General features: G+C 40.9%; 1 protein-coding gene across 1 annotated transcript in view; it reads left to right on the top strand.

The window, feature by feature from the left end:
- MACF1 (microtubule actin crosslinking factor 1) overlaps positions 1 to 23645 on the top strand; it is a 335004-nt gene that overhangs the window by 134351 nt on the left and 177008 nt on the right. Inside the window, exons 3-5 of the mRNA XM_019657518.1 lie at positions 5942 to 6031; positions 9833 to 9910; positions 13485 to 13577. Of these exons, the coding sequence (XP_019513063.1) occupies positions 5942 to 6031; positions 9833 to 9910; positions 13485 to 13577 (261 nt within the window). The remainder of the gene's footprint in view (positions 1 to 5941; positions 6032 to 9832; positions 9911 to 13484; positions 13578 to 23645) is intronic.

Raw genomic sequence — 23645 nt, 5'->3', positions numbered from 1 at the left:
GAGGATAAACTTGGCCACTGAATCAATGTGGACTTCCTCTCTTATAATTTAGAAATCTGTGAATTCAGAAATCCATTTGAAGTTACTGGGCTCACTCTCACTTTCCCTGTATTTTTTAATAAGTGTAGATGAGAGGAAATAATATACTCTTTTCTTTAAAACTTTCTCCTCTGACCTATTTTTTGCTTTTCAACATAGTTTGAATCAAGGAAATTGAGCTGCTTGTGTTTTCTTTTAACAAGGTTAAAGGAAAGTGTTTCTAGATCAGGTTTTCTGCAGGTATCAAAGAATACTACATGATAATCCTTAGTTCTTTTTTGGGGGTGGGGGGGTCCTTTTATAATTTAATATTGTTGCTAATACGTCATTTCGCTTCAAGCATCATGGAAGCCTGGTGGCGGGAAGGAGCACTGAACTCAGAGTCAGGAGACAGTGATCCGACATTTCCCAGCTAAACGATCTTACACAACTTCTTTAACTTCTCTAGGCAACACTTTTCCCATCTGTAAACCGAGGGTATTAGAGTTAAGTAACTTTTATTTTTATTTTTTTTAAGTGGTTTTTTTTGTTTTTTGTTTTTTGTTTTTGTTTTTAGAAATTTTATTGGGGAACAGTGTGTTTTTCCAGGACCCATCAGCTCCAAGTCAAGTAGTCTTCAATCTAGTTGTGGAAGGCGCAGCTCAGTGGCCCATGTGGGGATCGAACCAGCAACCTTGGTGTTATGAGCCTGCGCTCTAACCACCTGAGCTAACTGGCCGCCCCTTAAGTAATCTTTAAAGTCCCTTTGGGCTTAGATTCTGATTCCAAGCCCTTAAGTGCAGTTTATTCCCTTTGCTAAAAAGCCACTCAGAAGTTGGGGAAAACTGTTTAGTTTTTCATAACTTCAAGCCAATCTTTAAAAAATTGGGAGAGCAGAGTTTTCCTTGGTTTATTAATGCATGGGGGATAAGGGGGCATTGGCCTGGGTTAGGATGGACTTTATCTTTCAAAATGTAGTCATTCATTAATTTTTCAAAAAAGCTTTTTTGAGATTTAATTCTCATATCATACAATTCACCCATTTAAATTAAATTCGGTGACTTTTAGTATATTCTCAGAGTTGTGTAACCATCACCACAATCAACTTTAGAATATTTTTACTCCCCCACAAAAGACACCCTGTACTCTTTAGTCATTACCCCTAACCCCTCATATTTTCCCCCATTCCTAGCAACCAGTAATCTACTTCCTGTCTCTATAGATTTGCCTGTTCTCGATATCTCATATAAATGGAACCATACAATACGTGATCCTTTCCTTTGTAACTGACTTCATTCGCTTAGCATAATGTTTTCAAGGTTCATCCATGTTATAGCATGTATCAGTATTTATTGCTGAATAATATTTCATTGTATGGGTGTACCACATTTTGTTTATCCATTTATCAATTGATAGATATTTGGGTTATTTTCACTTTGGGGCTATTATGAACAACAAATACTGCTATCAACATTCATTTATGTACAAGTTTTTTTTTGTTTTTTTTTCTGGGCATGTTTTCAGTCCCCTTGGGTAAATAAATACCTGGGAGCAGAACTACTGGGTCATGTAGTAACTTGTGTTTAGCCTTTTGAGGAGCTGTTAGACTGTTTTCCAAAGCAGCCGCACCATTTTACATTCCCACCAGCAGTGTATGAGGGTTCCAATTTCCCTACATCCCCATCAACACTTATTATCTGTACTTTCGATTGTAGTCATCCTAGTGGATGTGAAATGGTATCTCACTGTAGTTTTGATTTACATTTTGCTTATGCCTAATGATACTAAGCATCTTTTCATGAGTTTGTTAGCTATCTGTATATATTTGTTAGAGGCATTCACTAATTTTGACAGTGATTTTCACAGGGAGTGCAAACAGCCAAGGACCTGGATAGCTGAAGTTCTTCACTCATCTTTGTTGACAGAATAGCATGATTATTTGTTGGAAAGAATCATATATACTGATGATTCCTGAGCACTCTTGGCTTCATGTGGCTGCCTCTTAAACTTCTGAAGCTTAGTCCACTGGACTATTTCTTAAGAGATTTGTAGAAAACTTTAGAGTCAGCCCACTATGTGCAGAAGAGGTAAAGACTTTAGAACGGGGCACACCTAGATTTGATCCACCGGGCCATTTACTAGCTATGTGATCTTGGGATGTTAATTGAGCCCTCCAAATCCCATTTTTGCATCTGAAAAATTTCTGACATAGAAGCAGTAATAAATGTTAGCTAATTCTTTATCCTTCTCCAGGCAGAGCTGTGTCCAGTATGCTTCAGAAACAGACTATTCTTGTTCTCTGTTGTTGAAAGTTTTCCAGGAAGAAAACCTCAGAAAAAAGCCACACCACCTTCCCCTCCCTCCTTACCTCTGTCTATATCACTCTCTGTTGGTTTTCATAGTTATTTGGTTGTTATAATCAGACAAAGACAGAGAGATATAATAAGCTAGTTCCCTAAATTTCTTATAAGGTGGCTGAATTTTGTTATTCACAGGTGTAAAACATAATGGGAATTTTTTAGGAGATATTTGGTGCCTTGGTGTGAAATTATCTTCCCATTTCAAAGTGCCTCTTTTTTTTTTTCAGTACCCTGTGGTGTTTAGTATCCTTTTTTTTTTTTAAAGATTTTATTGGGGAATTGGGGGAGGGAACAGCGTTGGGGGAATCAGGGAAGGGAACAGACAAGTTGCTGTCCTTTGGTTCTTCAGTCTAGTTGTGGAGGACGTCGCTTCACTGGCTCATGTTGGTATTGTGATCATTGCGCTCTTCCCAGGTGAGGCAGATTGGTCGCCGGCCATTGGACGGCCGCTCACGGCGGCTCACAGCAGCTCATGCCGGCTGCCTGCCACTCATGGTAGCTCACAGCAGCTCACTGCAGCCTACGCCTTTGCCAGTGACTCAATGGCAGCCCAGCTCCAGGTCAAGCTGTTGTTCACCATCTTAGCTGTAGAGGGCGCAGCGTCACTGGCCCATGTTTGATCCAAACCAGTGGCCCTGCTGCTCAGAGCTCGTGCTCCCAAGCCAACTCTTAACCAACAAGCCACTTGGCCGTCCCTAGTATCCTACTGATAACTAGGTTCTCAACCCTACTATAATTTATTTAAATAATTATTGAATGCCCATTCCCAATTTTTATACTCTTTGTTTAGGTTTTATCTATCAAAAATAAATCGCTCATTGTTGTCCTCTTCTTAATCTTTATTACCAAGCATTGAATATTTTCTGACTTTTTTTTTAACCCACCATTCATTTGTAATCTGACTTCCATTCCACCACTGTCTAGAAAATTATTCTCACAAAACACTCTTGTTGGTGGGAAAATTAAAAAGCCCTTTCACAGTCCTCATCCTCCTTGTCCTGTAGTGTTAGATACTGGTGATCATCCCTTCCTGGATTAAGCTTTGTTTTTTTGCCTACGCCTTTCACTGCCCCCCTCCCCCGCTTTGTTGATTGCTTTTCCATCTCCTGCCTTCTAATTTGGGCTATTCCCTCAGGCTCAGTCCTTAGCACTCTGCTCTTTCTTGCCCCTAACACAGAAAGCCCAACATTTCCCATGTCTCTAGCTAGCACCTTTATGTGTATGACTTCTAAATGTAAGTTCTCTTCTGACCCAAATTGAATTCTGGTATTTCCAGCTGCTTTAAGAACATTTCCATTTGTAGCCCCTTTGTTGCCGTTTTAAATTAATGTTTAAAATTGAATTTATCAAATTCATTCCCTTCCCAACCCTCATGACTGCTTATTTCTGTTAGTGGTGCACTGTGGCTGTTCCAGGCCCAAATCTTGAAACCTTTGACCCATTTGAGGGCGAGGTCTTGAAATCTTGGAGCCACTGATGTGGCCACTGGAGCCAGCTTACATGGGCTCATAAGAGCCAAATATTACATTTTGGGGAATTTTGTGAGCTGGTTGCTAAGCACAGACATTATTAAAGACTAAATTATATAAATTTACAATTAAATGCATTCTATTTAAAATAAAGGTAATAAATACCCAAAACGCATCACTTCATGATTATTTTACTGCATGTTATTGCTGTTTATGCTCTTGAGGTTAATTATGTCTGTTGTATCTCTTTGATGAAAATACTATACAATGGTGTGCTACTGTACATTTTTTCCCAACATCACATTTAGTGATATTAGCAGCTTGAAATTGGTCATGGTGGGAGTATTTACGCCTTGGAAATCAACAAATGCTACTAGTCTGAGCTGGCCGTATTGGTTTTTTTTTTTTTTTTAGCTGAGCCATCCTGCCACCTGTTGGCAGCTCAGCGGCTGCTCAGCTCGGGCCGGGACTCGAACCGCTGTTTCTCAGAGCTCAAACTCTTGAGCGAGCTCTTAACCAACTGAGCCACTCAGCCGGCTCTTGGACGTATTGTTTTGTTCATTGTTGAGGATTAAAGTGATGGAGAAAATTGCGAATATTGCAGATAAAACTAAAAAGTGTGTTAATATCTATAACGAGTACATTTTGAATAGCACAGAAAACTGAAGAAATGTTCTTTCAGTATTTGAAACCTATTATGCAATTCATCATGAACCATTTTCTCTAATTGGGTAATCTACCCATTACCTTCTTATTCCTTAACATACACACACATACAAACATCCATACCGTGCATATTTCCACCTCTGTACCTCCTGTGGTTTTCCCATCTTCTTTCTATCAAAACATTTTGTAATCCTTCAAGTCCCTTCTCTTTCAGGAAGTCTTCCCAGATATTTCCAGTCTTTATTCTGATTCCCTTTCTATTTTGAATGCTAGAATATTATAATTGGAAAGGACTAGTTCAGTTTTCCATGCAAATGTAGAAATCCCAATATCCCAGTCTCTGCTTGAAAAATTCCAGTGACTAGAAATTTACTACTTCTGAAGGTAGTAGCCCTTCTTATTGTTGTCTAGGAAATTATTTGTTGAAAATGAATCTTCTTCTGTATAATTCCCACTAAGTTTCTGATTCTGTGTTGGGAATGTCACTCAATGGTTATCCCTAGATTCAGAATGAGTTAGAAGACCTCCTGCCACTTACCAAACTATATGGGACCTTACTATCTCAGAGCCTCAGCCTCCTCAGTTTCTCCTATGAAATATGGGTAATAAATAAACCTCACAGGGCAGTCATTTGGACTCAAGTGAATAAAATGAGATTATGGTTGATTAGAAAGCATCGTAGTTAATGGCAAAGACTAAAACCCAAAAGACCAAACTGAGGCCAGCTTTTCCACTTGTGACCTTGGGCAAGTTACCTAACCTACTTGTGCTTCTTTTCCTCATGTGTGAAATAGGAATAATAAAACCTTCTTAGAGATGTGAGGGATAGATAACATGTAAAGCATTTAGCGTAGTGTTTGACTCTAACCACACATTTTTCCGAAGTGAGATTTGTTTTTCCATAGTTTCAGTTATAAAATTGGAATTATTTTTCCCCAAAGGAAAGTAATCCTTACATTCACTATTAGAAATATTTGGTAAAAGAGGGATTAAATTATATGTACACCCTCTGAAACCTTGAGTACCTAGCATTTTCGTATCCTTTGTAGCACTCTGGCAGGCTTTTCTAACTCTGGCTGGGCTTGTCGGTCCATCCCTGGTCATTGTATCCCATTGTGGCCCATTATAATTCCTGAGATGTTTCAGGATGATGAAGACTTCCCATCGCCTTGTCCAAACTTTCTAGAGTATTTTTCAGCGTGGACTAGAGTATGTAATAGATCTGGCTTCAATTTTAAAAACACATAACACTTCTGGCAAGTGTTACTATTTCATGTGTTGTACTCCAACCTGAAAATTCCTGAATTTCATTATTATTTCCAGTTTTAAATTTTTAAATTTGTGTTTACTTAGAACCAGAGATTCTTGTGTAGCTAATAAAATAATTGAAGATCAAATAAAAAGCAGTCTGTTTTACTCTATGCACAGGTCCGCAAGCACATCAATGATCTTTATGAAGATCTGCGGGATGGCCATAACCTGATCTCTCTGCTGGAGGTCCTCTCGGGCATCAAACTGGTGAGTTAATCTCTTTTCTCTAATGCGTGACCTCACAGGTGTGGCCCTGTTAATGACACATGGCCAGCTTGTTGAGTTCTAGGGCAAATTACAAATGATGTGATTTTATCTTAATTAAATTGATGTATCATATATTGGCTTGTCGGAAAAGTCATGACGAATTTTTGCAACGAGAAACGGAAAAAATACATCATGACTTTTCCGACAACCCAATATTTTCATTTCTCCAGGCATCAGTTATATTGCCTTTATAACTGCATGTTTTCTCCTTCCTTGTTCTTTATCTATCTATAGATACTAATAATATTTCAGGAATAGTAGATTCACGTTTAAAGATTTTGGAATGTATATTTTTCTTCCTAGAGTCTTATTTCTGTATATAGACTTTTGCTGTTTTCCCATGTATTGTGAATTGTTTAACTTTCTGCCTTCGGCTGAGGACCTGGAGTCTACATCCAAAATCCCAGGTGTTTAGACTCATTTTTTCTCCAGTTCACCTCACGTTGTTCCTTCTATGAGTCCCTGAGTCTCGCAGGTTTGGAGAAATGCTGAAGCTGAGGCCTGAGCCTGGATGCAGTACATTGGGGCTCCTTGGACAGTTAACTATGCCTGCCTCCCCACAATGCCTTAAACATCGCATGCGGGAAACACCTACGTACGTGAGGGCAGATCCCGTGTCAACCTCTTGGCGTGTCAGATGATAGTTCTTATACTTGATTTGTTTGCAGGATCCAAACAACCTCACTTGGCAGGTCCCATTGTTTCATATATTTGAGCGTAATGGAAGCTGGTGATCCTGCGCAGTTTCTGTTCTATCTATAACATCATGGACAACATACTTTTCATTTAGAAAAGTCCAGGGTTGAATACTGGAAACATCCGTGAGGAAAGAGCTGAAGAGAGGTGCACAGCTTGAGTAGTCTGGGAAGCTCAGCCCACTCACTGCCTTTGGTGAATTCTTAGTCATTGTTTGTTGTGTTTCAGGAACAGAGTTTGGCACATTAGATTTTATTCCTTAAGTAATATTCAGCTTCTTCTGGGATTGAGCTTGGCTTCCCCTGGGTCCTTCGTTTTGGTTTCACACCTTTTTTGCCTTGCAATAGAATTAACTTTATAATTTTGAATGGCCTAAAATTGAGATGCTTTTTTATTAGCGCAGGCAGCACATGATGAATTCCAGTTCTTCTCTGGCCTTCATTTATAAATCTCATAAGTAGTCAGAATTTCACCTTCACTGTGCTGGTCTTTATTCTTCACTGTTCTCCAAGTTATATTTTGTGCAATTTAGCTGGTATATTTGATGGACTTGTAGTGATTTTATATTGGAAAGGGACATTTTTAGTTACATTATTTACAAAACAGGTTATAACCACTCCAGTCTAATTTCTTTTCCTAACCTTTGAAAACCTACAGGTGTTCATGGAGCTATTCATAGGCTATCATCTTGTCACCCAAAACCATCCAAGTATCTCTTTCACAGTTATTCACATTATCACTTTATCCCTTAGTTTATTCATAAAAGCGGAGAGGGTGGGTGGCTATGGAGAATTGAAGATGTGTTTCAACATAAGACGTGTTCAATAAATCCATCTGCTCTAGTCTCACATCTTTTTGGAGGTGAAAGGGTATTTTCATATTTATTTCCATCTTTTTTTTTTTAATGCTGCATTCATTCCCTTTTCATTGTTGTGTTGTGAATTTCCTGTGACTCTGTTATGTCTTTGCCTTGGTTGGTGGCCAAAGGAGCCAGCGGGGCTGAAGACCCTCCGCCTGGTGAGCATGCCCTCCTGGCGCCATGCAAACAGCGAGGAGCAGGAGGAGGAAGATGATGACGATGTAGTAGGTCCTCCTGGGGTGGCAGCATCCCGGCTGGCACTGCAGGGCCACCAGAGAGTGTGAGGTTCTCTAGGTCTCCAGTAGCTCAGTTACCAATCATCTGCTTCCCCATCCACCTGGGAATTTGGGTCCCAAAGAAAGTGGTTAAAACTAATGGTGCCTCTTGCTACCGTTAGATGATCCTGAAGTGGGAATTGTTTTGCTTGTCTGAGAATGGTTGGCACAGAAAGAATAATGGTGTTTGGAGGTGTCAAATCCCTTTGTGACCTGGAGACCCATAGCTTTCTGGTGGCCTTGCTGTGTTGCCTGAGTCCAGATTGCAGAATTGTGGAAAGTTTGACAGCATGACAGTGAATTGCTCTTCCAGACTAACTGGTACTCCCCACCTCTAGCCTCTGAGTTCTCACCACACACCGTGTTGTTTTCAAAATAGCCTGTTGTTTGCAAACCACTCACTGCATGGAGATACGCCTTAGTTAATAACATCTCTAGTTGCTGTGAAGGACAGACATTTAACTTGCATGTTCTTAAGGTTATTTATGTTTGGAGGGGAGTCCATAGGAGTAAAGATTAGAGTATGTGGAAGGGGCGTTTCCTGCTTGCAGGCCCTAAGTTATAGCCCCTGATCTTTCTCCAGAAACAGATTAGGCGATGTCCCCATTCCCTGTCCTTTTAAAAGCCATCTTTTCTCCTCATTGGTGTCCCTTCCCGTTGCCATAGAATCTTCAGTTTCACAGGCCCTGTCATTCTCTAGACCATATTCACAATAATTTAGCTGAAATGAGAAGAGGAACTTGCTAAAAGGATTTTTCCTAAACTTTTGACTTAAGAAGTTATCCTGTTGCCCGGAGAGGGCTCAACATCTCTGTAGATTATCCTAGTTTGGACGTTTTGCTTAGATGTTTGGGGGGCATCCAGAGAGATCTTTCTACTCTTATCTTTTCTACTTGTTGGGTTACTTTTTGCCCGTTTCAACCTGGAGGAAGGTTTCCTCTGTGCAGGTGCCCGCAAAAGAGCTACATTATATTTAATCAGCCTTTAATTAGTACCATCTTGACATTTACAAATGAACTGGGTGTAATCTAGTGAAAGTGATGTTTTAGTCCCAGTTTAAGGAAGATAAAGGCAGCATTGGGAAGTGCGCAGGAGAACGTTGCCTAGGTAGATACCCATTCCTGTAGGTACTCGTCAGGCAAACAGACTTCATGCATATTGGGATGGACAGAAGCTGAGCTGTGGACAGGGTACCAGAGGCACTGAATGGAGATGGGCTTCTATCCTGTGGCTTATGTGACAGTCAGATTTAGTGACTCGTAGAAAATACCTTTCTTTGGATTATCATGTTGAACATCCATATACCATCAAGGTTTTCTTTTCTCTGGGTATTTCATACTGGGGTAAAGTATAGCTTTCCTACATTGACACCCATCTTCCTGGAAAATAAGTTCCTTCCTGATTTTTGCCTCTCATTTTGAACTTTTTTCACTTGTTTCTTAGAACTAGCTACCTCTAACATCTTTTGCCAGGTTTGCAGTAAGGTTGGCTCTGTCCATTACTGTGCAGTATGCAATTAGAACGTTCCACCTTTCCCTTACAATAGCATTAATTGTGATTTTAGGAGCTGTAGAGCCAAAATCTTTATTCCCATTAATCTCACATCCAGAATCCAGTTCTGCTACGTATGACTCCAGGAGAGCCTGTAGAGATGCCGCGGCACTGACTCCACTAGTAGTCAAACATGCCATGTTCACGGGAGGCGTGGCATAAACAGGCCTCTGGAGGCCTCGGCGAGCATGGTGAAACACCATGGTCCTGCCATCGAAGGATGCTTTATGTAATGCTCCCACGCCTGGCTTCAGCCATGATGAATTCTTTCTGGTCTTTTAGCCCTTGAAATGAAGAGGAAAGTGGTCTGCGGGGGTAAATCGGTGTAGCTAAGCATAACACCCCCTGTTTTGTTTGCAGCCCCGGGAGAAGGGGAGGATGCGTTTCCACAGGCTGCAGAACGTGCAGATTGCCCTGGACTTCCTAAAGCAGCGACAGGTGAGAGCAGCCCCCAGTCTGAATGTCGGCGTTCGGTCCCTATTTAGGAGTGTCCTCAGCACCCCGAGTAAGCCCTCAGTAACTGCTAAATCTGACCGACCCAGTTCTAAGTCTGACTTGCTAGTGAGCAGTTGTATCATGCTGGACACATCATTTGGTGGTCCTTGCAGAGAGCTTGTGGCCTACATGAGAGGGAGCGTGTTCACAGAGAAGAGCTAGATGCTAATGGTTGAACTACATGCACCCACCTTAGATGGAGGTCAAAAGGAAGGTGAGAGATGAAAAAAGATACACCACCTGGGAAAAGGGAAAAGCAGTGTGCCACGTTAGCGTGAGCATTAGATGAGGGGATGGCGACACATCAGGTCTGAGGAAAAGCTCTTAGCTGTTGAGCATTGGTGACTGAAGAGAACAGTTTTAATAGAGCAGGAAAGTATTTAGAGTATATGGGACCTGGATAGAGGGGGGAAAAAAAGACGTTTTTCCCTCTGTAGATAAGGAAGACAGTAACACGTTTTCATACATAGGAGGAGAAGCCAGTGAAGAGGAAGACTGAAAATGAGAATGAGGAGAATTAAGAGCCATAGCGTGTTGGACCTAGAGATGCCTTAGCGATCTAGTAGTCCATGTTTTTTCATTTTATAGCTAAGGAAACAGGTCTACATAAGTGCGGTGACCTGCCCCAATTATACAAGTTAGAGCAAAGCTGGGACTTGAACGCTGGTCTCCTGACTGTAGTTTAATGCTTCTTCCACCATCCACGCTGTTTTTCATTCACCAGCCTTCCTCCCGTTGCTTCCACGTTGGTGGAACCAAGTCTAGAGATTGAGGCGTGAGATCCAGAGCATAGCTGGTGTGGTTCCCTTTGAGAAAGAAAACGAAAATACCTCTCTTGTGAGATGCAGGGAGAAGGAAGGAAGGAGGGATAAAGATAGCAGGGGTGATTTGTGGTGGAGAGGAAGATGGATGAGGGGGTCGGAGAGTTCATCTGCTTAGAGCTGCATGGAAAAAATTTGGGATAACTGCCGTTGCTAGGCAACAGCATGGGTCAGGATAACATTAAATGGTATGCATAGTTTTGGAGTTAGTTTGTTTTTGGTCCCTCTTATGAGCAGTTCTCATTGACTTGGGAAATTCTCTTTCTGTGTGTTCTCACAGCAGTTTACTTCTAATATATTATAACACTTACTACTTTGTTGTTGTTTCTCTGTTTGCCCTAATGCACAGTAGGCCCGTTGAAGGCAGGGAATGTGATCTTAACATTTTTATCTTCATCACTTGTCATAGTGATTGGTCCATAATTGGCACTTCATAAATATTTGTTGAAATAAGTTGATAAATGAAAAGTAATTGGAGAATTGGAGGCTGAAGTGTGTAGGGTACTGGAGAAGGCAGCATTGAAATTCTGTTTGTAGAGTTAGAGGAAACCTTCTAGAGGTTTCCTAGAGGGGGCCTTCATGTGCAAGGTAAATTGAGAACAACTGATTAGCTAGAAGTCTAAATAGGTCCAAGAGCCAAGAGTAGATTTAGTTACTATGATAGAATGAAAACGTGGGCAGGTAAGAACAGTGGACTCAGAGAAGGGCAGAGAGAACTCTAGAGCAGTTCTTGGTAATGGTGAGGTCCAAGTGGTAGCTGTGCAGGTGTCCAAAGCAGAGTGAAAATGAGTCATCAGAATTGAGAAAGTGATGAAGATGAATTGTGCAGATAGGGTGATATTTATGTCATTCAGAGGGGTGCTAAAGTTGCCAAGAAAGATGGTAGAAGTTGAGGTAGGAAAGAATAGGAGTTAGGTGGTGAAGTCAAGGAAGGGGTTAGCAGAGGTCGGAAGGTGGTTTGGCCCAGGAAGATGGACTTCAGAACAAAAGGGGGAAGCTGAGAGGTGGGACTGGGCAAGATGGACTTGGCTGATACCGCCACTGACCAGCTGTGGGTTGTTAGGGGTTAGATTAGAAGAACTGCATTCTGAGACTGGAAGGACAGCTTCTCCCACCCCAGAGGGCTAGGAGATGCAAAGAGGGGAAAGAACCTGCCCAGGTATCTTAGTCATTCAGGCAGCTGTACAAAAATACCATAGACTGGGTGCTTATAAACAACAGAAATGTGTTTCTCACAGTTCTGGAGGCTGGGAAGTCTCAGAACGAGGCAGATTCAGTGTCTGGTGAGGTTCTGGTTCAGGGATGGCTGTCTTTTAGCAGTGTCCTCACATGACAGAAAGGGTGAAGGAGCGCTTCTGGGGTCTCTTTTATAAGGGCGTTAATCCCATCCTGAGAGCTCCGCCCTCGTAACCTAATCAGCCCAAAAGGCCCCACCTCCAAATTCCATCAGATCAGGTGTTAGGATTTAACATATGCATTTTGGAAGGACACAGGCGTTCAGTTTATAGTATTGGTCACCCTTGCTGTAAGGAAGAAGTGAGCCTTCTGTTTGAGGTCACTAGGGTTTTTTAGAGACATACAGATTTCAGGTCAGTTGAAGAGATAAAGGGAGGGCAGCTTGAGGACAGTTGGGCACACTTGAACAGTAGCTTCATGAGGGTATTACAGGGGTCGAGCAGGAAGCAGGCTGGTTTTCCTGGGCCACTCTCGGTTTCAGCATTAGAAGTCACATGTCCCAGGAAACCCCTCAGTTTCTAGGACACTGGGGCGGTTGGTCAACCTGGGGGTGCAGTGTATATGTGCACATTGTGTTGTTGGAATGGGGTTTTAGGAGTAAAGCAGATACTATGGGAGTCATGAGCAGGTGGGGATATCTGTTACAAAGTGGATGGAAAATGGAGGCCAGAGCTGGCCAGAGGCTGAAGAGGGAGAAGAGGCATCTCCCCCTGCACCCCCTCACCTTTAAAAAAAAAAAAAAAAGGAAAGAAAAAAGTGAGGGCTGTGATGACTTAATAAAAAAACAACTCTGGGAATGCAGAATGGTACAGTCACGCTGGAAAATAGTTTGGCAGTTTCCTCTAAAGCTAAACATATACCATATGACATTTAACTTGCAATCCCATTCCTAAATTTCTCTAGGAATTTACCCTAGAGAAATAAAAACATGTGCTCACACAAAAACCTGTACATGAATATAGGAGCTCTATTCATTATTGCTACAACCCCAGTGTCCTTCCGTGGGCGAGAGGGTAAAATAAACACAGTGTATGTAGTGTGTTGATACAATGGAAGACCACTCAGCAATGAAAAGAGCAAACTGTTGATCCATGCAGCAACTTGAATTGGGATCTCAAGGGCATTGTGCCGAGTGTGAAAAAGCCAGTATCGAAAGATTGCATACTGTGTGACTCCATTTATATGACATTCTGGAAGAAGCAAAACTGAGAACAGATCAGTGATTGCTGGGAGTCAGGTGGGGGCAGGGTTTGACTACAAAGGGGCAGCATGAGGTCATCTTTTTGGGTGATGGAATTTGTTATCCTGATTGCGGTGGTAGTTACACGAATTTATACATGTGTTAAAACTCAGAACTGCACACCAAACAGATCAATTTAACTGTATATAAATGGTGAAAACCTATAAAAATGAAATCCAAAGTCACAGAACTCTGAGGCCAGCTTTTGTTTCTTTTTCAGGTGAAACTAGTGAATATTCGCAACGATGACATCACAGATGGCAACCCTAAACTGACCCTGGGCCTGATCTGGACCATTATTTTGCACTTCCAGGTAGGGCCTGTGAAGTTTAGGGTCCCTGTTGCTTGGTTTGTACATGGCCTGGAATGAACTAGAAGCTGTACTGCCTTCCACAGACAGTGCGCCTTCCTTCCTTCTCTGTGTTTGGCAGTGAACAGGGGTAAGAGTGGGAGTTGGAAAGGAAGATAAGGATTGGCCTGGAGACAAAGCTGTTGCAGCCCAAACCCAGAACTTCTAATCATTTTCATGATGAAATGGGATTTTTCCCTTGTTTTGCTTGGCCCTGTCACTGCCAGTCTGGTTATTAGAAGTCTGCTCAGCGGAGTCAAAACTTGCTCTTTAGGGACTTGGAGTGTGATGGGTGGGGAGAGATGTTGCATTGATGCTTTGGGAGGGTGGAGTGAGGATTTATAATCCTGCTTTGATGCAGACTTGACCTCATCTCTAATGATCTTAAAATAAGCCTGGTTAATTGTAGCATTGTCTTAGTTTGGGCTTCTATCACGAAATACCTCAGACTGGGTGGCTTTGAACAACAGACGTTATTTCTCACAGTTCTGGAGTTTGGAAGGCTGAGATCAGGGGGCCAGCATGGTGGGGTTCTTGGTCAGAGCCCTCTTCCTGGTTATGGCCTCACATGACCTTTCCTTGGCGCAGGGAGAGAGATCTCGTGTCTCTTCATCTTTTTATAAGGGCACTAATCCCACTATGGGGGCTCTACGCTCATGATCTCATCTAAACCTAATCACATCCAGAATGCCCCTACCTCCAAACACCATCACATTGGGGGTTAGGGCTTCAACATACAAATTTTGAGGGGACACAAACATTTAGTCCATAGCAAGTACCTTAGTAGCTGGGTTTGTGGATGGGCTCATAAGCACAGTCTTGTAGCATCTGTCACACCCAAGAGCGGTGGCATCTTGGTAGTATCCACATGGTCACATGGCCTTCCTAAGACGGCCCATTCTTTTCAAGTAAGCACAGCCCTGTTTTTATAAAAAGACTGTCTTGAATCACTTTAACCCAACTAAACAAAGCTATTTCTCAGACAGCTCTCCTATACCCAGTTACTATACTGGAGGCTGACAGATTAGAGGGAGCACTTTTTGGGCAGGTGGGAGAAGAAGGCTAATATAATGTCTCAGAGCACTGACTGACTCCAGGGGCAGAGGCCGCTGTCCTGTCCTAGTTGGGAAATTAGCACCACCTGCTGGTTGAAGGCAGGACAGTGGGTATATCAAAATTTCTGAGAACCTGAGAAAACTGAGAGTTTAGGGCTTTTTCTTGGGGCTCTGGTTTGGAGCCAGTGCCAGAAATTGGCAGCATGGGTAAGGTTAGGAAAGTATGGGGGTAACGTGTATTTTTGTGGAACCACAGGGTAGCCTCAGGCATGCTTTGAATATAGGGGTAACCAGGAACATGAACTTGGCATGGTGCTCCCTCACAGGGTAGGAACAGGAACTTTGTTGAGCTTTCGTAGAGGACTGGAGTGACCCTCTTGGAACTCTTATGAACAGAGGAACTTTTTTTTTTTTTTTTAGACAAACTGTATTTTCACCACCAACCTGCCCTCACTGTGAGTGCCCAGTGTTAAGTTACATAGGTGTGAGATAAGAGGAATCTGTCTACTGTGTCTCTCTGTTTACCCTGACTACAACTAAATCTCTTTAGCAAGGAAACTCAGGAGCCCAGGAATGAAAACTGAATCGGTTAATTAAAACATTGCTAGGACAGAGGAGATAGGGGTGATGGGTCTGTTGTTATCCTGAAGAGCTAGCTCCATTAGAAAAATGTTTCTTCTCTCTATTTAAAAATTGGTTTTGAAAATTTTCAAACATTTGTAAAAGTAGAGAAAATAGCATAAAGAGCTACCATACACCATCATCCAGCTCAACAATTACTAACGCATGGTCAATATTATTTCTTCTATATCCTGATCCACTCCTCAAAGCCCAGTAGGTTAATTTGAAAAAAATCCCAGACTTCGTATAATTTCATCTGTTAATATTATAACACCATAACAGTTAATTTCTTAAAATCAAATATCTGATCAGTGTTCAAATTTCCCCAATTACCTCATTTTAAAAAATGGTTGGTTTGAATCAGAATGCAAAACAAGGTCACATGTTGCACGAAACCCCCAGCCCCCGCTGCAGTTTGTTGAAGAAATCAGGTCTTTTATTCTATAAGGTTTGTAAAGATGCTGATGGCATCTCTGGCCTATCTTCTGTCAATGTCCTCCATCCCTCTGTTGCATCACCTATAAACTGGTGGTTTAGATCTAGACCTGAGGCTCAGTCACATCTCGGCTCACTTGGAGGAGTGCAAGGATGGTGCTGTTGTGCTGTATACGTTTATTGCTGTACTCCAGGAGGCACATAATGTCTGTTGTCTCTTCATGATGTTAAGATTGATTAGTGGGGTCAAGTGTTATCAGCCTGACCCGTCCATTCTGCATTCTGTTAGCTCTTCATCTAATAGTTTTAGCAACTACTGACCATCACTCCTAGTTCCATTATTTCATTAGAAGTTGCAAAATGGTGATACTCAAATTCTATAATTCCTTTCTTCATTGTTTAGCTGGAATACTTCTATAAAGAAGAGATTCACCTTATTAGTTACCTTGAGAGATAGCTCCTTTAGGAAGGCAAAGTAGAAAGATAAATGCGCCCATCTTTCCCTCTGTTTACCAGTTTTCAGAATAATTAGTTGGTTCCCTAAGATTCTCCAAAGGTGACTAATACCAGTTTCTTTGTTGATTTCCCTCCTTAGTATCACTATGACTCATGGATTTTTTAACAGACTTAATTGTGTTTCAATCACATAAGCTATTATTCATCCTACTACTTCATGTATGTATGTGTGTATTTGTGCAATATGTGGACCGTGTTTGGATTCTGATTGAAACAAACCATTTTTTTAAAGTGACATAATTAGGAAAGTGTGAATGCTGATCAGATATTTGATCATTTTAAGAAATTATTATTTATATATATAGCTTAATCTTTGGTCAGTAAGAGCCTTTTCAAGTTGACTCAGTCCTTTGGCATAACCCTCATAACCTTTGCTAATTTTCTTTTTTTCTTGTGTGATGAGATGTTCCAGACTCTTTTTGTATATTTTCTGTCCCAGGCCTGAAATTAGCAATTTCTCCATCAAACTCATTATCAACAGCCTGAGTGCTACTAGTTGTTTCTAGGTTTTTTCTATAGACAGAACTAGCCAATATTTGTATGTTTCTCTTAAAATGTTATGAATTTATACCAGTTTTTCTAATTCAAATTTAGAATTACAGAGCTCAATTTAACTTCTTCGACTTCATATTTGTATCCGTTTTTTCTACTTGATCCCAACAACAGTAACATATGACTTGTTCCCCTTTACATACACACACACACACACACACACACACACGTCTGTAAAATCATGTATATTATATGTAATATATTTGAATCAAATGGCAATATCAGTGCTATTATTAGCGATATGATTACTAAGAAGTTTGTCATTTCTTTGCATTTTTTTTGTCCTTAGTGTATATTTCCTAAGGATGTACAAATAATTGTACTTTAACTTATTAGAAATAATTTCTGTGTTGTTAAGATTGTTAAGACATCAATTCAGTACATAATTAGGTTCATTTGTTTTTATTTGCTTTCAACTTTTAGGGATTGCTTTGCTCCCTTTCAATTTTATTTTAAATTATGTAGATTATATTTTATACATTATATATTTATGTTGTTCCAAAGGGAAATTTTAAAAAGAGTACAAAGTATATTCAGAGAAGTCTAGCTTCCATCTTTGCTCCCTCCATCCTGTTTCTTCCCTTTCTCTGTAGTTAGCTAACTTTAAAAACTCTTTTTGGTTATCATTCTAGTGTTTGTTTATTTTAGGAAAATACATACTTTAAAAAAAACTTTATTGAGGTGTAATTTACACCATAAATTGACCCATTTTCACTGTACAAGGTCTGACAATTAAGTTCGCAAATTTGCCACCATGTGCTTACATTGGCAGCACTGTACAAACAGCTTTTAAGGTTTCATAACCTTGGTATATCAGTGTCTCACATCTGTGTTCATGTCGACAATTGGCGGTGTCTTGCTGAGTGGCATTCATTATTGTTGCGTGTTTTTGTGTGCCATCGTGAGAATGTCTGAGCTTGAATTAGAGCAACCAACAAACATTAAATTTCCTGTTAAACTTTGCAAGCATGGAAGTAAAATCAGGGACATGTTAGTCCAAGTTTATGAGGATAATGCCATGAAGAAAAAGGCAGTGTACAAATGGATTAAACGTTTTTCTGATGAAGAGAGGCCAGGGCAACCAGTAACAAGCAGAGCTGACAAAAACATTGCAAATATTCGTTGAATTGTGCATCAGAATCATCTGCTGACTGTGAGAAGCATAGCAGACCAAGTAAAGATTGAGAGAGAAAGTTAGGAAAATCTTAACTGAAAATCTTGGCATGAGAAAGGTGTGTGCAGAAATGGTCCCGAAGGAGCTCACTGATGAACAAAAGCAGAGGAGAGTCGAAGTTTGCCAAGCCCTTTTGGAGAGGCAAGACTTGATGTTTTGGGCCATGTTATCACTGGTGATGAAACATGGATATAGCAATATGAACCTGAAACAAAGCGTCAAAGTTCACAATGGAAGTCAGCCAATTCTCCATGACCAAAAAAAGTTCCATCAGTCCAAATCAAGAGTCAAAACGATGTTGCTAACCTTTTTTGATATCAGAGGGATTATTTATTATGAATTTGTGCTAACTGGGCAGTTAACCAAGTGTACTATTTGGAAGTGCTGAAAAGGCTGTGTGAAAAAGTTAGACGAAAACGACCTGAACTTTTCACCAATTCATAGCTCTTGCATCACGACAATGCACCAGATCACACAGCACTGTCTGTGAGGGAGTTTTTAGCCAGTAAACGAATAACTGTATTGGAACACCCTCCCTACTCACCTGCTGTGGCTCCCAATGACTTCTTTCTTTACCCAAAGATAAAGGAAATATTGAAAGGAAGACATTTTGATGACATTCAGGACATCAAGGGTAATACTATGACAGGTCTGATGGCCATTCCAGAAAAACAGTTCCAAAATTGCTTTGAAGGGTGGACCAGGCACTGGCATCGGTGCATTGTTTCCCCAGGGGAGTACTTTGAAGGTGACTGTAGTGATATTCAGCAATGAGGTATGTAGTGCTTTTTCTAGGATGAGTTCGTGAACTTAATTGTCAGACCTCATATAACTCGATGATTTTTATGAGTTGTACAATAATCACCATAATCCAGTTTTAGAACATTTTCATCATCCCAGTAAAATCTCTCTTGCTCATTTACAATTCTCCATTCCCATCCCCAGCCTCAAGTAATCACTTATTTTCTGTCTATAGATTTGCCTATTGTGGACATTTCACCTAAATGGAATCATATAATACACGGTTTCTTGTTATCTGGCTCCTTTCACTTAGCATAACATTTTTGAGGTTCATCCCTGTTGTAGCACGTGTGAGTACTTCATTCCTTTTCATTGCTGAGCAGTATTCTGTTGTGTTGATATACCCTATGTTTTGTCTATTTAGCAGTTGATGGACATTGGGGTTGGGTTTTTTTGCTATTATATATAATGTTGATATGAATATTTGAGTACTAGTTTTTGTGTGGATATGTTTTCATTTCTCTTGGATATATACATAGGAGTGGAATTACTGGGTGATATGGTAACTGTATGGATTAACTTTTTAAGAAACTGCCAAACTGTCTTGTAAAGTGGCTGCACCATTTTCCATTTCCACCAGCAATGTATGAGGGTCCCTCCACATCCTCTCCACCATTTGTTTTCTGTCCTTTAGATAATAGCCATCACAGTATGAAATGGTATTTCCTTGTGGTTTTAGTTTATAGGAAAATGTATTCTTTAACTGAATTGCACAAACATTTACTGAGGACCAGCTATGAGCAGGATCTTTGGTAGAATCTGTGGGAGCTACAAAATTGAACTAGACACAGACTCAATTTAGTTTGACTATATAATTCAAGGGAGTAAGACGAGACATACTATAAAATAACTTGATAGAGGTTTAAAGAATCGGAGGTATGGGGCAGGGAGATGGAACACAGTATATGCTCAATAATTCGTACTTGTTATAATTATTAATGGATCTTATAATTTGCAGTGCTTTCAATCTAGCCCACTGTTCTCTGCCCTGTTACCAGTTTTACTGGAAGATATAAACAGCTTTGGCTTAGTCTGCCTCCTGGATGCATATTGGCTATCTGCAGCATTGCTGAGTGCCCATTTTGTCTTCTCATTGAGGGAGGTTTTGCTGGCAGAATATTTTCCAAGATGCAACTAACTACTAATTTCCTTTCTTTGCTGCTTTTGAAGGCTTGGTGTTTACCTGTATGACTAGCTAAGTGTTTGGGAGTGTGGGGCAAGGTCCCCTGCCTGCAGAGCTTTCGGTTGGCTGATAAGGGATTATACAGAGCCTCCATCCTCCTTGTCTTGCTTCAGATAGTGTGTGATACGTATCTTGCTAGTTACGTATCATTGTGGTTTTCTAATCTTTTATTATGGAGTGTCTGTTAGCTGTTCTCACCAAGAGCATGTGATATATAAAGCAAACTAGAAATGCAGAGTAGAACTATCAAATGTTAGGGCAGCAGTAAAATATAGTCATTATGGTCAATCTCTGTTATTGTTGCTAATGAAGTACAATAATGATATAGATATATAGGTGGTGGTTGTCATCTCATGAGGGTATTCAATTGAAGGAGAGACTAGTTCCAGTTTTAAAAATTGCTGTTACTGATGAGACTGGTAGTGTTGATAACTTTATAAAGAGGTTTATTGTTTCCAAAGTGTTTTAACATATATTAAAAAGACATAAAACATTTCAGATACAGCCATTCTTCTTGCTACTTCTGACCCCCAGGTAAATACTACCCTGAAATTGATGTCTATCATTTCCATAGATGATTTTGTACCTTTATGACAGAGGAGGTAATCATAAATAATATGTGCTATCGTTTGTATGTTTTTTGTATTTGACACAAAGAGTATTGTCTGCATGTCCTGTTCTTTGTTTTAAACTAAACTTTGTTCTTGAGGTTTACCCATGTTGATAAAGGAGGACCTGATTTGTTCATTTTAACTAATTTATATGGCTTTAATGTGAGTGGAGCCCACTGCCGCTGTGCAACACAGCTATTATTTGCAGCCTATTACTTGATTGTATGAAAAAGGCATTTGTTACTGCAGTGAACATCTGTGTGCACATGTCCTTATGCATATAGGAAAGAGGGCTTTTTTAATAGATATCTGGACTAGAATTGCTGTGTTGTACACATTCCTTTATTTTGCCAAATTGTTCTCACAAGCACTGTATGACTTACAGTGTTGTGTGGGTAACACCTACTACAGTTTGATCTGTTTGTTTAGTTGTTGTCTGGGTCCCTGCACTGGGCTGCAAGCTGAACAACAGCAGGAATTTTGTTTCTTTTGTTCTTTTCTTTGCTTTGCACAGAATAGGCACTCAATCAATATATGTTAAGTGAATAGATATTTTACGAACTTGATCTCAAAGCCATGGGGTAGGTAGAAATAAACTGTGATGTCTGTTTCCCTGTGCCCATTGTTCAGATGAGCAAACTGAAGCACAGAGTCCAACTGACATTTTTGGATTACACCCCAGATACTAATAATAGGATTTCTTGTGGCTTTGTTTTGTCCAAGCCTGTTTAAAGGTACATGTTAGGATTCATAGTTTTTCTGAAAGGTGAGTTCTTGAAAGCCAGAATCTGACAAAATTAGTTTTCCAACTCTCAAATGTTTATTAAACAGTGTATGTCTAGCACTCTGAAACTTAGAAACTTCAGGGAGTCCAGGTCAAGAGTGATCTTGCTGGGCAGACTGGAGGTTTACATTTTTCTGTACTTTATGGTACTTAGTGCCTGGCATATAGACAAGACACCATTCATATTTGTGGAATGAATGAATGAGCTATTTCACTCAGGAGTCTTTCACTCTGGCTGTCTCTTTGGGGAGACCTATGGAGAATAAACAATTAATGAGAAAGAGCCAAAAGAGAAGACGTGAAGAAAAGGTAGGTCTGAAAAGTGCTTTCCCAGAAGACAGCAGGCCCCCTGTTAAGAGCTCAGGCTAAATGAGAAAAAGACCCATGGCAGAATCCTGGTGACCAGAGTTAACTTACTTAAATAGTAGGAGCAGAGCTCCTGCAAAGAAAAACAAGCACCCAAACTTTCGACCTTTTCCTTAAAGCCTAATCAAGAGAAAGTGTGTTAGGACCCTGGTGGTGGTGGTAGTGGTGGTGATGGTGGTGGTGTGTCTCATGCCTTTTAGCTCCAGTACTACGTGGGAAGAAAAGGGATTTACTATAGACCAGGCACTGAGCCAAGCCTTCATAGACATTATCTCATTCACCCTTTCTACACAACCCCATTAAGTAGTACCCATATTTTACAGGTAAGGAAACTGAACCACCCAGCGAGTTAGGCTATTTAGCTACTAAGTTAACAGAGCTGGGAATTGAACCAAGGGCTACCTTACTAAAATCTCTCTGCGCCTTTCCTAGACCAACGTTCCTTTAGAGCAGCAGGAAATACAGGTCTGATTTGCCCAGCATATGCAGAAGTTTTAAAAAGAAAAGGCTCCTAGAAGTAAATATGCTTGGTTCTGTCAGGCTTCTCAGAAAAACTGTACAGCAGCCACAGTCATATTAAACAGCTGTCTCTCTTGGCCTTGAGTTGATCAGTTTCAGGAATTTAATTTGCTTGTGTTTCATGAATAAAATTCAAGCTTTGGCCTTAGGGTGTATATCTTAAAAAGTTCCAGAGTTCCAGTTCTCTTCGTTGGAGGAACGGACGGCCTGGTGCCTGCCTAGAGAATTATATGTGAATGTCAGATTTTTCGCCGTTTAAATGATTGCCTGTAGTCTGATTACGTTTCTGACCCATGCGAACCTCCTCATCTTGTTTCTTGCTGTGGTTTATCATGGCCATAAGATGGTGCTGCAGCCGTAGGAAAAGGCTTAGGGGAGAAACACCCACTGCAGTCGTGAAGCAGACGGGCATCAGGAGCTCAGAAGCGGCTGTGCAGAAGCTGTGGCTTTAGGGCTTCTTAACACTTCTCTTTTGTGGAGTGCGTTTTTCAGGTTTCCAGGAAAGGTAGGCAGGGCTGTGCAGAGACAAGCCTGTAGGGCTGATGTAGAGCCAGGCCGCCTATTCCTCTGCTGTGTCGTCTGGATCCTTTTGGCATAGACCAAACAGCTGCAACCGGGAAGAAACTCTTACAACATCTTTCCTTCCACTCCATTCAGAGCCCTTTGGCTTGCGGTGGTATCTCATTGGTAGACGCTGTACTAAAAAATTGGAGTGGGCAAATCCCATTGGCATAACAGAGTGGTTTTTGAATCCGACTTCTTAGACCTGCACTTCACACTGCCTGTCCTACTGCAATTTAAGTAAAAACCATCGGCCGGGCCTCCTTTTAGCAACTCCCTCCCAAACAGCAAGTATTATCTCTTTGTATTGAGCCCTTGGTCCAAACAAGTCCAGTTGCCAATACAGAGCAGTGGGAGATTTCCCATTTTTACTTAACTGAGTACAGACTTCCATCCCTGCCAGGGTTAGAAGGTAGCGTGACATGGGGTTGAAATTAAAAGTCTTAAACAGGAGTTCATGTTCTGGCTTTGCTGCTTACTAGCTGTGTAGCCTTGAGCAAGCTAATCAACTTTCTTAAACCTTTGTTTCTTTATCTGTCAAATGTAAAACACTAGTTTTGACCTTTTATGGTTATTGTGAGAATTAAGTGAGAGAATCTATAGCTTAGCACAGGGCTTGGCACATAAACGCTAAAAAAGTTAGCTGTCAGCAGCAGCATCAGGAATCACTCTTGTCACATGCCAGTCAGCAGAGGTGCTGCTCCTCTTTTGTATTTGGAAGTGGTGTCCTCTAGTGTCAATCCACATACTGTATACTCAGAACTGACCACTGGGGTTTTCCTGTGTGTCTTTGGTCAGCAGATGTAACAGATATTTCTCTCTCCCTCCCTCCCTCCCTCCCTCCCTCCCTCCCT

Source organism: Hipposideros armiger, unplaced genomic scaffold, assembly GCF_001890085.2.
Source record: "Hipposideros armiger isolate ML-2016 unplaced genomic scaffold, ASM189008v1 scaffold_10, whole genome shotgun sequence".
Taxonomy (NCBI): Eukaryota; Metazoa; Chordata; class Mammalia; order Chiroptera; family Hipposideridae; genus Hipposideros; species Hipposideros armiger.
The sequence above is the reverse complement of the archived record's forward strand: the minus strand, read 5'-3'. Positions and strand labels throughout refer to the sequence as shown.